We start from the raw sequence: 16,360 nt of genomic DNA on the forward strand, positions 1-16,360 counted from the left end.
CAACTTTGAAAAAATATTTGAATCGATCACATATGTCAAGATCGTGTTCTCAGGCTGGGTCTTGAAAGTTCACAAGTGTTCTCACTCAGCAGTTCCATGAAGGCAAACCAAATTAGGCATAAATCTTAAGATTAACACAAAGGACATGTCAATTTAGGACTGATCTTTCACAATCAACACAACTTAACACTGCTGTTGAAGTTGGACTGTGGAAGCTAACACAGCTGGTGCAGTGCTGAGAGGAGAAATGATTGAAATACTATAAATAAACCAATCAGCCACTGTATTAAAATCACAGACAAGTAATAGAAATAACACGGATCATCGTGTTACAAAGCAATGTTATGCTGGGAAACCTCGGATTTTGACATTTATGCAGATGTTGCTTTCACATGCCCCACCCACAAAGATGGACGAAATCCATGACGTCACAATGAGGTTTCTAAAGAGGTGTTTTGAAGCTCAGTCGGATGGTTTTGGTTGTTGCCATCCTGGCAGTTTCTCACTCATGTTAACTCCTGGCTAAATGAGCAACAAGCTGGATCGTGACAACATCTAGTTGACACTAAAAGCAGCCGCACCCTTATAAATACACATAAATTTAAGACTCAATACAAGCTAAATGGCCGAAATACACTATATTGCCAAAAGTATTCACTCACCCATCCAAATAATGAGAATCAGGTGTTCCAATCACTTCCATGGCCACAGCTGTATAAAATCAAGCACCTAGGCATGCAGACTGCTTTTACAAACATTTGTGAAAGAATGGGTCGCTCTCAGGAGCTCAGTGAATTCCAGCGTGGAACTGTGATAGGATGCCACCTGTGCAACAAATCCAGTCGTGACATTTCCTCGCTCCTAAATATTCCACAGTCAACTGTCAGCTGTATTATAAGAAAGTGGAAGTGTGTGGGAACGACAGCAACTCAGCCACCAAGTGGTAGGCCACGTAAACTGATGGAGCGGGGTCAGTGGATGCTGAGGTGCATAGTGCCAAGAGGTCGCCAACTTTCTGCAGTCAGTCGCTTCCTCTTCCAACATGACTGTGCACCAGTGCACAAAGCAAGGTCCATAAAGACATGGATGACAGAGTCTGGTGTGGATGAACTTGACTGGCCTGCACAGAGTCCTGACCTCAACCCGATAGAACACCTTTGGGATGAATTAGAGCAGAGACTGAGAGCCAGACCTTCTGGTCCAACATCAGTGTGTGACCTCACAAATGCACTTCTGGAAGAATGGTCAAAAATTCCCATAAACACACTCCTAAACCTTGTGGACAGCCTTCCCAGAAGAGTTGAAGCTGTTCTAGCTGCAAAGGGTGAACCGATGTCATATTGAACCCTATGGATTAGGAATGGGATGTCACTTACGTTCATATGCGAGTCAAGACAGGTGAGCGAATACTTTTGGCAATATAGTGTATATACAAATTCACTCTCTGTACACTTATTGTGACTAGGGAAGTTAGCTATTGAGGTCAAAACTGTTTTTGTACCAGGCTGTAAACATGTTTTTTCTGTAGTATAACTGAACATTTTATCATGGGGTCTGTGGCAATTGACTTGTGTTTAGAGACAGCCTGAAGTGGCTATGTAAGGAACTCCAGCTTGGGCACTTATTTTTGGAGTCCGGGTACCAAGACACCTACAGATGCCCTGTGTTAATACATCAACAGGTCAGGGCTGGTTTGATGCCATAAGGGGGCCTACACAATATTAATCAGGTGGTTTTAATGTTGTGAGTGATCGATGTAATCACAGTAATATTCATTCATATTAGCCTCTTAAAGCCAGACCATTTGCTCAAGTGTAGCCTTTGAATTACATTTGGGAAATCACTCAATTGCCTATTTCGACACATACTGCAATTGATTTGCAATGGAATTGTTTTCTAAAGTCAAGCTTCAGTTCAATATTCTCTGTGCAATATAATGAAAATATTAGATGAAGCATTACCACAGGAGATCCTACCAAATGATGACACTTGTCACTTAAATAGGACATCATGAATCTGTAAAACTGTTGACAAAACAGTTTAAATCTTGAATCAGATGCACTGCATAATGTATATCCCAAACTGCAGCCTTTGTGATTTGCTAATTGCTTTGTTTCACATTGCAATTGAAAATCAATGAATTGTTCAGCCCTAAAAGAAAGTCAAAGTTTACAAAAAAAACCCCAAAAGATCAATAACAGCCAGACAAGCAGATTTAGACCTCAGAGATTTTTAGTTCACTTCCATATAAAAAGCACACATACTGTACAGAAAGCAAACATTTAACTGCCAGCACATTTCCACTGATCAAAACTGCTGCTGGAAGCAAAAAAGTGCTTCAGCAGACTGACCATTGCAAAGGAAGCTGCATCTTTTGTCTCCCAACTGATCAATCAGTATACAAACACACTGTATAAATAAGAGTTGTACAAATAATAAATTAGGGCAAGATCCTGTACAACTAAAGTGATCAGTTCCAACTACTAAACCAAAGAGCTCTCTGCTGAAAGGACTGCAGGCATGAGTTACGAGGAAGATGTTCTGCTAAAATACACAGACATAAATAAAGAAGTGGTACAAAACAAAAAAGAGCTTCTACACATTTTCCATCTCAGTTCATCTAGACAGTCTGCAGATGGCTGTTATTAGTTCTTGGCCTGTAATTCACAGATTTACATAACTGCTGTAATCCAAAGTGGGGCAATGCAGTTTCACCAGAATAGATTCAGACACCCTGTAACTTCTCAAAACTAAACTATGACAAAGTGCACTCAATAGGATAAATAAACACACACACGTACACACTCAACAATATGCTCCACATTCACAACTCTGGTCATAACCAAAGCACAGAAAAATACCATGCTCCGCAAAACAGGAAAAATGACACCAAACCACTTGGAGCAAATGTTTTACACAAACATGTCTGATCAAAAAGGGGGGTCGGAGTCTGATCAATACTGATTCTAATAACAGACTAATCACACACACAAATACACAAACAGTATTTCTTCTCACTGAAGCCATAAAAAAATTTTCTTTTTCAATTTCATCTCAGCCGATTTAAATTGAGATCAATATCTAAGCTTCCAACTAGAGTCACTTAAGTCTTTCCATAAAAACAGCAGGGAGTTACAGTGTTTTATAATGTAGCTGCAAGCTTCGGTTAACTCAGCCAGCAACAAAAATAGCTCTTCTGTAGCAACACTTTCTTTATATTCGGATAGGCCCATAGGAAAGATATGTTTAAATGTGAAAACAATTAAGAAGTCCCTTCTTCCTCCGCTGTTAAACAAAATAAGATTGCATTTTGTTGCGACCGATGTTTTTTTTGCCAACATTCATTTAATGGAAATGTGGCTCCGGCTTTTCCAAGTCATTATTAGCCTGTCATGCTAAACCCCAACCAATCAAAGAAGAACAAGTTGCTCCAGCAAAGCCTTATGTGAGTTTCCAATGATGGGACATGTTTTAACAGTCGCGTCCTGCCTCTTTCTCTTTTTTTTTCCTTTTCTTTTTTTCCGCTTGTCAGTGCACTTATATAAAAAATTACATGTGGAAACAAACCATGAACCAACATGGAAGAATGGAACCCATGTGTCTTTGCAAGTCAAACATGTTCTTCAAGCATCTCTGATTTATCTCCAAAGACACACAGAGAGCCCAGTGAGCTGCCAAACACAGAAAAGTTTCTGGTTTTCTATAACACTGTAGGCTAATGCATTGCCAAAAAAACAAAAACAAATGCACAGCAATTTAGAAAAATCTAATGGAAAGCATTTTTGTAACTACTGTGTCCCACTGTCACACATTCAAGAGTCTCACTTCTGGAGCTTGGACTGGACTTTGATTACAGAACGTCCCTACATGTGTTTTATGTTATTCGGTCTGGAAGGATTAGCAGAGAGCGGTTCAGCGATTATTCCCCCTCCAGTCAGCACTCTCACTTCCTGGGCAGCAGCGCCGCAAGTCTCTGCTTCTTAATGGGAAGGAAGTGGATCTCCTGTGAGCTGACCTTCTTCAGTTTGATTGCTCTGCTTTTAGAAACCTTCTTCAGCGGGTCGTTGGGGTCGTGTTGTTCCCCGCGTGACGCCGACGGCACTCCGTAGAGCTGCTGCAGAGATGCCCCCTGGCTGCCGTCCCGTTTGATGGAGAAGTTCTTGGTGGAGACTCCCGACAGGCCTTTAATCTTCCCGCAGAAGATGGCCGGGATCGCATCTTTCACCGAGACGATGACCTTGGCCGTCTGCGAGGCGCTGACTATCTCCAGGTTTCCAGCTCCGCTCAGAGACGCCTCTTGACCCAGAGAGCTCGACCCGGCGGCACTGCTGTCAACCAGCCACTTGTGCTGCCGGCTGAACTCCAGTGAAGCCAGGCTGCCCAGGAGTTTGGAATCTAAAGTCTGAGTGCATTCAACACCCAGAGACAGAGCAGTGCCGCCTGGATCTTGACTGGACGGTAAAGCTGCTTCTCTGTCGGACTGAACACACTTTTTTCTCACACCAGGCACTGATAGGTCGAGCACACTGTCCTGCTGCGGACTGGGATATTCCTGTTTTGGTTCAACTGGACAGGCCCTGACAGAAAGGTCCAGAGCCTGTCCTTCCTCTGGAGGAATCGAGGACAAGGACACATTTTGTGGCTGGAATGGCGGCATGCATTTCCTTGAAGACAATGAGGGAGAGGTAGTATCTTTTGGCGACGTCTGAGTGCTTTTACTCACAGTGCAAACTGGTTTTGGCATGTTTCCCTTGGAGTCCTCAGTCTGAGGGACAGGGATGGGGATGGGAAGTGGAACCGGTAGAGGCACTGGCAGGGGGATGATGACCGGGTAGGGCACTAGAAGGGTGGCAGGAGGAACCAGAGGGGCCAGAGGGGAGGTGTAGGGAGGCGTGAGGGGAGGAAGGGGGAAGAAGGCCGAACCTGGTGACTGACAGGTAGAAGAACCTGCCTGGGAAGGGAAGAGGTCCTGCAAGATGGCTGCAAAAGCTGGATTCTGGAGAAGAGAGAGCAGGTTAGCTTCCTGCGTCTGTCCTGCCGCCTTCTGGTCGGCAGCTGGAGGTAAACCAAACGTCAAAGGGTTCTGACACAAGACATTGTTCTGGAGCGGCAACTGTGTGCAGTTAGTGCTCTGAGGAAGAACGGAGGGGCTCATATGCTGGAGGACCTGCTGGTCTAAAACCAGAGGGAGTGACACTGGGCTTTGGCTCGTTATCAAGTACGGTGCTGCCCCCATTTGGCCGAGCTGAGGCCCGGCAGCTCCGGCCATTTGGAGGTGGATGGGCAGCATCAGCGGACTCTCTCCCAGACACACCGGGTGGAGCACAGTCGTAGCTACTTTAAGCGCCACACCTCCTGGAGATTCAGCGGTGGGACTCACCACTGACGGCGCAGGAGCCTCTGTCAGGTTAGCCCCTTTGCTCAGTCCTGTCGCATCGCCGTCGCAGGAATCAGCAGCAGCGAGTGGATTTACTCCATCTTCCACTTTGCTGGTGACGTCTCCTCCTCCCACCTCAGCGCTGCACACACCAGTCTGCGGCTGTGTCACGGTTACATCATCGTTACCCTCCATGATTCAGCCTGAAGAGTCAATAAAAATCCTCATCAAGTGTTAGTGACAGGTCTCATCCATTATTCTTCTTTGTAGCCCTGAAACACAAGAAAGAGAATGTTTGATCATGAGCAGCACTTTCAAAGCAACTCTTAGAATGCAAAGAATCTGACATCTGCGCTCAAAACTGCACACAGTTTCATAGAATTCTCTGGAATTTGTCCTTTATGTGATCACATTTGAAGGATACTCGCTGTGTGTTATGTCCTACAGAGCTCAGCAGGGACTGCCGCTGGGAAAATTCTGTATGTTTTTTTTACATTCAGCATTATAAACAGATTTGCTACACAATAATTACAGAAAAATATTCTCTCAAAGTAAGACTTAGAGTTAAATTACAGCATACTGCACAACCATAAAAGAAGGCAAGTCATTAAAAAGAGATTACAGAAGAACTGAGGCAGCAGAAATACTGTGAGTTACAGTATCTTGTGTGGATATAAGTTCAAAACACTGGTTCCTACACGCCCCATAATGAAACCAGTCTGCCTGGCAAACACCCATGTCTTTGAAACTCCACACCTTCAGCTGGTACATTCTGGTATAAATGTGGAAATCTGTTCTAACTTTGATGACATGTTTTTAGACAAAGCTCCCCCAGAGCCACACAAGATGACAAGTAAAACTGGTGGATTATCCCTTTAAATAAAGCCCAACCAATAGGACCAGGCTCACAACATTTCCTTAGTGACAGTAGCTGCTCATTGATGGAAAATCACTCCCGCTGCTGTAAAAATTAAAATGCTTTAGCTGTTCACTGTAGCAGAATTTTACACCCCATTAATAATTCATATCAAATATCATCACAAGTAACCAAACCAGCACAGGAAATTAAAACTGTGAACACGACTGGATATCTATTGTATGACCCAGAGCTCAATTATTCTCAGTTGTAACTGGGATTAAAAATGAAAATGTAAACAGAGAATGGCCCAACACAAACATAATAATAGAACAACTCATTAAATTAGCTTGGTGTGAACAGATACTGATATTAGGAATGCGAATTTGTATGAAAACTGCTTTAATATTTTCTGATATCATGTCAGTAGAAGGGTAGTGTCATCATCAAGCAGGATAAGAACTAAAAAAAAGGAAATAGGATAAAGTGACTTTTTCAAGCAAAAAAGGGCTAATATTCTATATGAGGATCAACCATCAGCCACAGTCCAGAAATGCACATATTCAATATATGAAGTGAAAATTACATATTATTTTTTAATGAGAAAGACAAAGTATATGTAGTCTTAAATCTTGGGGTCAACCAATGTTCTTTTTTTTTCAGGACCAATACAGTTACTGATAAGCTCTTTTTACTGCTGTTTTGCACAGATAAGGACTAAATATTTCAGTTTTGTTGTATATACACAATGACACTAAAGATATATATATATTGATTTATTCATATTGATTACTAGCAATCAAGTAGAAATTTGAAACTGATACATATTACAGAATGAAAATCTTAATGTCAAAATGTAGAAAAACTCAACACAAATCTTCATTTAAGTGTCTATGTTGATTTATGCTTCATATAGGTTTGAAGAAAAGTTTTTCAGCATTTATTCTTCAGCGCTGAGTGGTGACAAGTAACCAATCAGATGAAGAGAGGCGGCAACATTAGAACCAGGATAGCACATTTTTTAAGGAGAAAAAAGTACCAATTAATACTAACAAAATACTGATTATCAGTTAAGTTAAATGGTCCGATTGACAGTCAGCCTACTTAGAACACATCTCAGAGGGATTTTGAGCTATCTGAACAAAGTAGGTGACATGAAGACGTGTTATTCATAGATTAATCAAGGAATATTTAACAGACTTATCAATGAGTTGCAGTCTTCGTCCTAGAGTGACTCACATTCCTCTCTATTCTGCTGCTTGTGTTTCCTGATTACAGACGTACTGTAGAGAGTTTCCTTTATTTATCTGCCCATCTATCCATCCCTCCCCTCCTCCACTCATCTCCTTTGGTTCGGTCGCAGAGGTTAAGCCTGAGGTAATAAGCCATATGCAACTGAAGGGAGGGAAGCTTTTTATTAGCGAGACATAGACCCCCCAGCTAGAAAATCTACACAGTAAAGGTCAGACGGGAAGACATGACCCAGTTTTGATCAACTATTTATCCATCAACTGAGACAACATCTCCGTTGCTGTTTTGCTTTTGTAAACCTGCTGCTGTGTGTTGCTCTTCACTACATGACACCTCCACACAACACATGTCCCTGCTGCACTGGCTGTCAACCCCCCATCCATGCATGGTGATAAAATGTCCCCCGGGTGCCTGGAGAAACAATGCACCCAATGTCAGCGAGGTCAATTATTCACACTGATGGGAGCGACAAGGATACAGTTCAGGTCTTGGAAAGGGGAGAAACTTTAAATGCCCTGAAAACAAAGTCTGCTGTATCTTTAAAGTGAAAAACTCAATTAAATGCACGCATGCAGTTCCAATTTTCTAGCAAAAGCGTGACACTTTTTTTTCTCATCTGAGCAGCTTTCATGTGGTGTTGGGTTGCCTCAGTCAGCAGCGAGGAGGAGCCCTCTATCCCCCCAGGCTGGGTTTAGATTGTTCTCTAGCATAGATGAGACATTGTAATAGGGCTCTGATGGATTACATGGAGGACTCTACAGCCAGGCGCTTGGCTGATAATCTTGTCGCCGGTTCGTGCATGGGAAAGGTCTGGAAAGTGTGGTGTGCACCTTGGGAATAGGAAAACATGCCTCCAGATACTCTCTAAGAAGCCAATAAAAGCCTTCTAGTTTGAAGCCCCTGTGCTTATTACCCAACATACACTAGAAGGGACTGGTATTTTTTTAAAAAATAAGGTGTAAATTCTGTGGATGATGAGCTGACAGGTCCTGGCAGTCTACATCAGAACCTCACCAGGACTAGATTTTTGGAGCACATACTGATTTTAATGAGCCAGAAATTCTAGTTTCAAGATATCGGCTGATACTACATATATATTTATCTCTGTGGTAGAGTTCTATTTCTTCTCAGTGATGTATTTCACAAACTAGTTAGCAGCTTACCATGAAGACAAACTCCATCTGCTCAGCTGTGATGCCTACTCTAGCACGTGCTGCAAACAGTGCAGAAAGTAGAATAAGAAATTAGCTTTATCTGAATGAAGTTCTGTAAAAGAAAGTTTTCACATGAGTGTATATTGGCTAACATGACAGCATATCTGTGACAATCCAATATGTCCCAAAAAATATTGGTAAATTGATATTTGCATCAGGTTGTAGTCTACTGTATTTGTGTGTTATAGCACGTTGCTTCACAAATCATTTAGCAGCTAACTGTGAAGACAAAGCTGGACTAACAAAGCTTGACCTCGCCATCTGCTCAGGTATGATGCTGACTCTGCTACATGTGGTGCAGACAGTGCTGAGTATTATCCACTCAGGAGTCCCTCTGCTGCACAAACTGTTATGATACAATTACCGAAACACCCCATGCATTTTTTCCGTATGATGCTCTGTAAAAGGAAGTTTAATACCTGTGTATATTAGACAACATAATATATCTGCGACAGGCAAATATCGGTCCATAATATTAGTCAACTGATACATCACTTGAGTTGCAGTCTGCTGTATGCGTGTTAGTCTTATATTTCTTTTCAGCAATGTATTTTACAAGCAAGTTAGCAGCTTACCATGAAGACAAAGCTTGACTCCAACCACCATCTGCTCAACTATGATGCTTACTCTGCTACATGTGCTGCAGACAGTGCTGAAAATATAATAAACTAAGCAGTTGAAGCTCCAAGGATTATTAGGACAACTACTCCAAGGAGCCTTTACATCTGTGACAGGTCAAAAAAACTATCGGTAAACTGATGTATCAGTCAGGTTGTCGTCTACTGTATGTGCGTGACTTAAATCTCTCTCCAGCAGTGTATTTCATGAACTAGTTACCTGCTTACAATGAAGGCAATGTTTGACTCACAAAGCTTGGCACCACCGTCTGTTCCATGCCAACTCTGCTACACATGCTGAAAATTTTATAAACTAAGGAGTCAGAGCTTGTTTGCTGCAGAAACTATGTATTGACACAATTTATAAATTACCTCGTGTATCTTTATCTGCATTATGTTCTCAAGTGATCATATTGATGTAAATCGACCCACATAATAACGATCCTAAGATGTCACATGTTTATTTTAGAAATTGCAGTTTCAAGTTGGTAATCTCTTTTTGCCTGTTTTAATATTTTATATTATTGTATTTTGTTGTAATAACTGATTCTACTAGTTTTACAGTGTCACTGTCGCAGCGCTTTGGTCAACTCTGGTCGTTTTTTTTTTTTTTTTTACATGCTTCATAAATAAATTTGATTTGATATAGATCAGTAACAATATCTGTGACAGGCCAATATCGAACAAAAATATCGGCCAACTGACACATCAGTCGGATTCCAGTCTATATGTACGTAATATACTTTTGTGCCACATTTACTACTTTGTCCTCATAGGAAAGACTCATCGTACAAGTCCTGAGTCCACAGGCCAGACAAAAAGGACTTGTATCTGTCTTGCACATACTGTACAAACGCATGAGCAAAACTAACAGATTTTTTTCCTAACATCCTCAGTGCCTCACTTTTCTTTTTTACAGGCCTAATATTCTAATTAAAGACTAGGAAATTCTATTTTTCTCCAGTTTGGATGCTGGAGTCTCACTTGCATTCCAGGAAGTTTGAGGCAAGACATTTCCTGCTTGATAACACGGTCATGCGGTCCGTGATACGATAATACCTCCCTGACCGATATGAAAGAAGTCTTTCTTGGTTTGAGGCGCCCTGAACTGTCCACTGATTCAGCCCGACTGTTCACAAAGTGAGGAAATAACCCAAATAATGAACTCACTTATTCTGCCTTTTTAACCTTGGGGTACAATTGCTTTTTACACATGAGCTTATGTGTGTGGAAATAAAAACTGCATCAGCAGGCATAACTCTGAGCCCTTCAGATCAGGTGACCTAAGCAGTAATCGCCACTCGGGTGGGTGACATGTTTTCGGTCGGCTCCCCCCACAGTTGGCTCAGCAGTTCACAGGTCACTGCTCCACCTCGTCTTCAGCTGAATCATGTGAGAACAACTTCAAACTCTGCAGATGAGCAGGAGGAGGAAGCTCAACCAAAGTGAACCAAAGCACTCAGAGGCCGTCTTTGCTTTATTTCCTGTTAGATTATCTGACGCGGTGACTTTGCTTTGTCTCTGTGTTATCACAGATAGAGAAGGTCAGAGATAAATGTCACATAAAAGATGACACATTCGACAAATAACAAAGATAATAGACAACATAGTGCAGATTTCTCACGTTTCAAATCATCCCTAAACAACAACAAAAAAAAGAAACTTGCTTCTATGTCACCTGCAGCTGGGACAAAGATAATTTTATATTCTTTGGCCAGTTTCGAGCTACAACACTTTGTGCAAAAGGTGCAAGTTGTTGGTTAAAATAGAGGCAGCCAGCCAGTATAACTGTGTTAAACTGTGACTCACCAATCAGACTACTACAGTGTTGAACGATTTGATTTAGTGAGCATCTGTTCTTTTAATAGAGAGATATCCAAACCAAACCAAAACACCACAGAAGAAATCGATTTTGAAAAAGCCAGACCAAATAAAGTCCTAATGGTTTTGTAACTGTGGAAATAGGACAACTTCCTCAAACAAGACAGGCGCTTATTCCCTTTTTTTGCATAGCTAAATCCATGTCTTCACTTGTTCCTCTTTACATTCTGCTTTAAATTCACCTTGCAGAGCCCATGTCCTTGTGATCAAATGGAAAAGATGAAATGCTACCAGCTCCTCCGGCTACACCTAACACCTCATAATACACTGGACACACCAGCGTAAAGCTGCACACAATCATGACAGATGGTCTGAGAAGAGTAAGAAAACTGAACCTAACTTTATTTCCATAAATAGCTTCAGGATAAACTTGTTAATCTTTCTAAATCCAGCTCAATAACAGAGTTGGTGTTCCTCATTTCCACATGATAATCGAGTTGGGGATATTAAAAATAGCTCTGGCATAATGCAATTTTCATGAAATATGAGCTAATGGAGGAAACATGCAACACAAACAAACTCACAATCATGTGTTTGAATGGATGTACACTGATAAAACCAGCAGCACATCTAATGCCGTTCGTAAATCTCACACGTCATCTGTAAGAGGTCCATGTTCACTAGCCAGAAACAGCTAATTGAGTAAATAGGCTAGAACAGACCCACGGAAAGCCAAATGAGAACCCTCCCCTGTCCCCGTTACTGTAATGATTTCCACATTTCCTCTTTCCCCCCCACTTTGCCTCATTGATGGAATGTACGCCATAGTAAGTCAATAGCAGAGAGAAAACAACAACGCCTTAACTCCAACTGCATTAAGCTGCACTGCGGTCCAAATACATGACATAGGACGACTCTCGCTCTTCTCTGGTATAGCTCCGCTTTGTTCTGGGTTTGATTCAGACCAGAGGAAACAAAAACACGGGGGATGGATGGAGCACGGCTGATGATCTAAAGGTCATCGCCCTCGACACCCCTCCGCTCCAACAGCCAATTACATCTCATTAGAGAAGCACCAGGAGCCTCATCATGATGCACAGCGCTTTCACATCAGTGCAGATTATCTTTTATTCAGCTGGTTGTCTTCCAGCTGATCCCCTAAAACAGATGTCACGATAGCAATTCCACACTCATTAATACAACTGAAATAGTCATCACGAGGACTGTTGTGCGACATCTAGTCTCTATTTTATCCAGCAAATCCATTACAGAAAATTAAAATTTAATCTTTCGAACATTTTAAAGTCTCTCTCAGGTCATTTTTTAAACACCTAAAACGCCACATACCAATACTTATTAAAAGTTTATTTTCATGAAATGAATCCCTTAAATATGCCACAGAAAGCCCCGCAGAGCAACTTGACAGGACTTGCTCCTTAGATTTGTTACATATAAAACACCAGAAGTCTCATTCTGAAAACAACAAGGTGATTTTCACTAGAAAGGGTCTCATAAATATACTTGGAGTTATCATTCATTCATTAGTCACCATTTTATCCAGTCTGCCTTTTAGAAATCAGATGAAACGGTAGCAAATTCAACCATATTAAAATACATTTACACCAAGGACCTGCACCACAACATGAAGCATGATCGACTCTGCCTCTTCAAAGTTATGATCCTATACACCTAAACTTCCTTTTCTTACGTTTTGAGGAATTTTGTAATGGATTCCATTTGATTGTAGTGCATCACAAATACGTATCTAATCAACATTTTTGCCATCTATTTTACTGCTTCATAGTTGGTCATTGTTAGCCAACCAATCAAATATTCAATGAGGTGGGACTTATCACCCTGGTAACCCAGAAAATGAAGGAGATGTTTCAAACATATAGATAAGGGTCATATTTTAACCCAAATTATGACATATTTCCTAACTAACCAAGTAATTGTGATGAATAACTGAGCGTCTAACATGTAAAAGTGTCCAACAAGATGTAATATTTTCCCTACCCAACCTTACCAGACAGTGAATGAAAACTAAAAATAAACGACAGAAAACAAAACTTAAATAAACAAGACTGATGGGCTTTAATTCATGATGGGACACAAAATCTGGTCCTCTGGGTTAAAGTAAAGTCATCTCCATCCTCTCCTAATTTGAACTCGGTCGCTCACAAATCACATTTGTTTCCAAGTTCCCCTAAAAACATAACTGAGAAAGCAGTTTAGTTGAAAAGGAACATAATTTTGTGGAGAGACAGGGTTGGTATTATTGTACGAATTAGCAATTAAGTGGTTGCACAAGTGTGGGAACAGTAAGATATTTTCCCCCTTATACAAGCAAGGAATTGACTGATTATCGGCCTGTACGACTATCAGATCCAATAATCAGCAGGTTTTTCGATTACTGGCATTGATAATGGTTTCCTGATAATACAAATGACTATAAAGATGTTCTACTGTGGCTCTGATGTCATCTTTGTCTGTCGTTCCTCTGTGGTCTCGTAATGTCCCGCCCACAGGACTGTCCGATTGGTTGCACATCACAACAAACAGCCAATCAGCACGGAAGGGTAAATACTGGAAGGTTATCTTTTAATTAAACATGTTTAAAGGGTTTTGTTTTGGAGTTGATGCGATTCTAAATTTTGACATTCAGATTTTGTGGTTCCATATATCGGTTATCAATCTCCTTGATTACCAACAATCGGTATCTTTGAAAGAAAACATATCAGTCAACCAGGATGTGCATCATAAATAAGGCATTATTGCACTCATTAGTAATTAAACGGTAGCACAAGACACACTGACGATGGAAGTTTAGAGTTAGGGGTTAGGGTAGGCTTATACAAGCTGGAATTTAGAAAGAAGAAATTGTATTAGAAATCAGAAATCCTAGGCTGTTCAACGAGCCGTTTCTCTCCAGTCTGGTCAGTGTACATGTGACAGGACACCAAGTTGAGGGTATGAACGCCAGAGCTGTTGCAACACAGTCTGTCTGTCTGTCTGTGTGCCACTGCCGGGTTCATGTGAGGATATTTTCCTTCCTTCTCTCCACTTCCCCTGCTCTCACACAGACATCCAGCCTCACCGTGACAGATCTGCTCATTCTGAGGCCGGTGGGCCCCTGAGGTGTCTGGTCCCCGCAGCCAGCCGACGCTTCGCCATGAAAGGCTTTCAGGAGGACTGTGCGCCGTGTTTGCGCACATCTCCGCACATCTCACGCAGTAATACGAAGCTGTGAAGGCGCATGAGGCTCCGCTGACAGCAGCAGGGCGCAGACAGACGTCCTGGCGTTAAATAATAACCTGTTATTTCCCCTTCACGCTCAGCTGGCGCACATTTAATAAAACCAGCTCAGGCACTACGCGTTATTCCGAGCTAGCTGCGCACATCGCCTGCGAAATAGGAAGGAAAGGGGCTTTAATGCCTTTTAGAACAGACTCCATGCCAGTGCCGGAATAATTCCCAGATAATCCACGTGCCAACGTTAAAACGAATTAATATTTCAGCAACGCAAAAAAATTTTAAAAATACAAAAAATGTGAAGAGCCTCGGCTCAGCCTCTCCGCTGCTTTAATGTGATTCTGCCATAAAAAATGCCAATTTGGGCTACAAACAGCGACGTTTACTCACCTTTCAAGCAGAGGAGCAGCAGCAGCTTCCTCGGCGACCAGGTCTCTCAGCTAACAATGAATGAGAGACGGAATAGTTGGAAATAAATAGATAAGGTCGCTATTTATCTCCTCATTGCGGTTCAGTCGAAGCGACTCCAGACTGAAGCTGCGCACGCAGCATCGTCAGCGGGTCCTCCCTCCTCCTCCTCCTCCTCCTCCTCCTCCTCCTCCTCCTCCTCTCACAGGGACAGAAAAACAGCAGATGGAAAAAAAGTGAAATAATAAAAATAATGTGCAATAGGAAATAAAAAAAACATGTATATTAATTAGCCATCATTTTGAAAAGCCTATATTACTGTTTTATTTTATACGATGTGTCCTTTGGATGCCTGTCCAGAAATGCGGGGAAACCCTTACTGTAGGGGTCTTTAATTTCCAAATGGTTCTAGTTAGGTTTCCTAGAAAAATAGTACAGTATTTGAGGGAAATGGAGACATGATTAAACCCAGTCCCACTGAATTAAATCCACCAGCAAGGATTTAATTCCCGAGGGCCCTGCGGTTCTTAATAGATCAGAAAATGTGCCATTAATCTGTAAGCCCTGCATAAGAAAAATGTTTCCAGTCGTACCATTTTTAATATTATTTTGATTAAATTTAACTTAAAGCAACCATTAACCATTAACTGACTAAAATGTTAATGGACAACACAATGGTCTCAACAAAGGCAGTTAACATGGATGGGACTAAAAGTGTGGGGAGCCCCGTTGGGTCAATGGAACTTGCCAATACTCTTTCAGTAAACAAATTTACTGACATACTGAGCTGAACCTACTCAGTCAACACAGTCATCTACCCTTGGGCTAGGGTCAGAATCAGGGTTAGTTACACTGCTGAATCTACGAAAGCCTGAGCAAAATTGTAGGTTGGTGGCGTTTGCCTTGGCTCTGCAATACCACGCTCTATCATAGTTCACATCATTTCTCAGTAACGCATGTTTTTCAGGGCTTACATTGTATGCATGCTGTTTAATGGGCTTAATAATGCCAACATCCACATCATGCTCAAGAACATTTGTTTCAGAAAGCACATCAGGAAATATACACTTGACCTCATTCAGTACAGACTTCAGGTCTGCCTTTGTCTGAACTCAAATGAGACAGGTAACTGTGTGTGCTGTGTGATGAATCAGCGCTCACCACAGCACAACTGACACGTCTGGATTTATTTGTTTCTTTATACTGATCAGAGGAAGCGTAGTCATTCTTCATCACGTTGATGTGACACGATCTTTGTTTTTCCCTGTGATCAGGAGTTGAAACAAGGTACTCCAAGTTTCCAACCCTTTTCTCCAGGGTTTACGGTCCAGAAAACCATGCTTCAAGGGGAGAACCGACAGCGGGTAATAAAATCAGAAGCTGATCACTGACATCAAATGAACGAGATTGGGCTTTTTGGTGACACCAAAGCTTCATTTTGGTCTGGGACCTCTTTGGATTCTCACATGCAGTCTCACAAGCTCTGCACAATCAGTAACAAAACACAGAGACACGATCAACAAAAAAAAGAGCTAGACTCTTCTTCCAATAGTTCTTCTTTGAG

The 16,360-nt window shown here is 41.7% G+C and overlaps 1 protein-coding gene across 2 annotated transcripts; it reads right to left on the minus strand.

Annotated features, from left to right (window-relative positions):
* Window positions 1-262: 262 nt before the first annotated feature.
* On the minus strand, window positions 263-14,933 carry LOC111581776 (retinoic acid-induced protein 2). Of its 2 annotated transcripts, XM_055018273.1 has the most exons (3): window positions 14,779-14,899; window positions 8,648-8,697; window positions 263-5,649 (listed from the first exon to the last, which is right to left on the minus strand). In XM_055018273.1, the coding sequence occupies exon 3, from the start codon at window positions 5,570-5,572 to the stop codon at window positions 3,944-3,946; it is 1,629 nt and encodes a 542-aa protein (XP_054874248.1). In that variant the 5' UTR covers window positions 5,573-5,649; window positions 8,648-8,697; window positions 14,779-14,899; the 3' UTR covers window positions 263-3,943. The 2 variants fall into 2 exon arrangements, with proteins under 2 accessions (XP_054874248.1, XP_023145867.1); XM_023290099.3 differs by lacking the exon at window positions 8,648-8,697 and having other exon boundaries at window positions 14,779-14,933.
* Window positions 14,934-16,360: the final 1,427 nt, after the last annotated feature.

The sequence above is a fragment of the Amphiprion ocellaris genome, chromosome 2 (genome assembly GCF_022539595.1).
Source record: "Amphiprion ocellaris isolate individual 3 ecotype Okinawa chromosome 2, ASM2253959v1, whole genome shotgun sequence".
NCBI classification, from domain to species: domain Eukaryota; kingdom Metazoa; phylum Chordata; class Actinopteri; family Pomacentridae; genus Amphiprion; species Amphiprion ocellaris.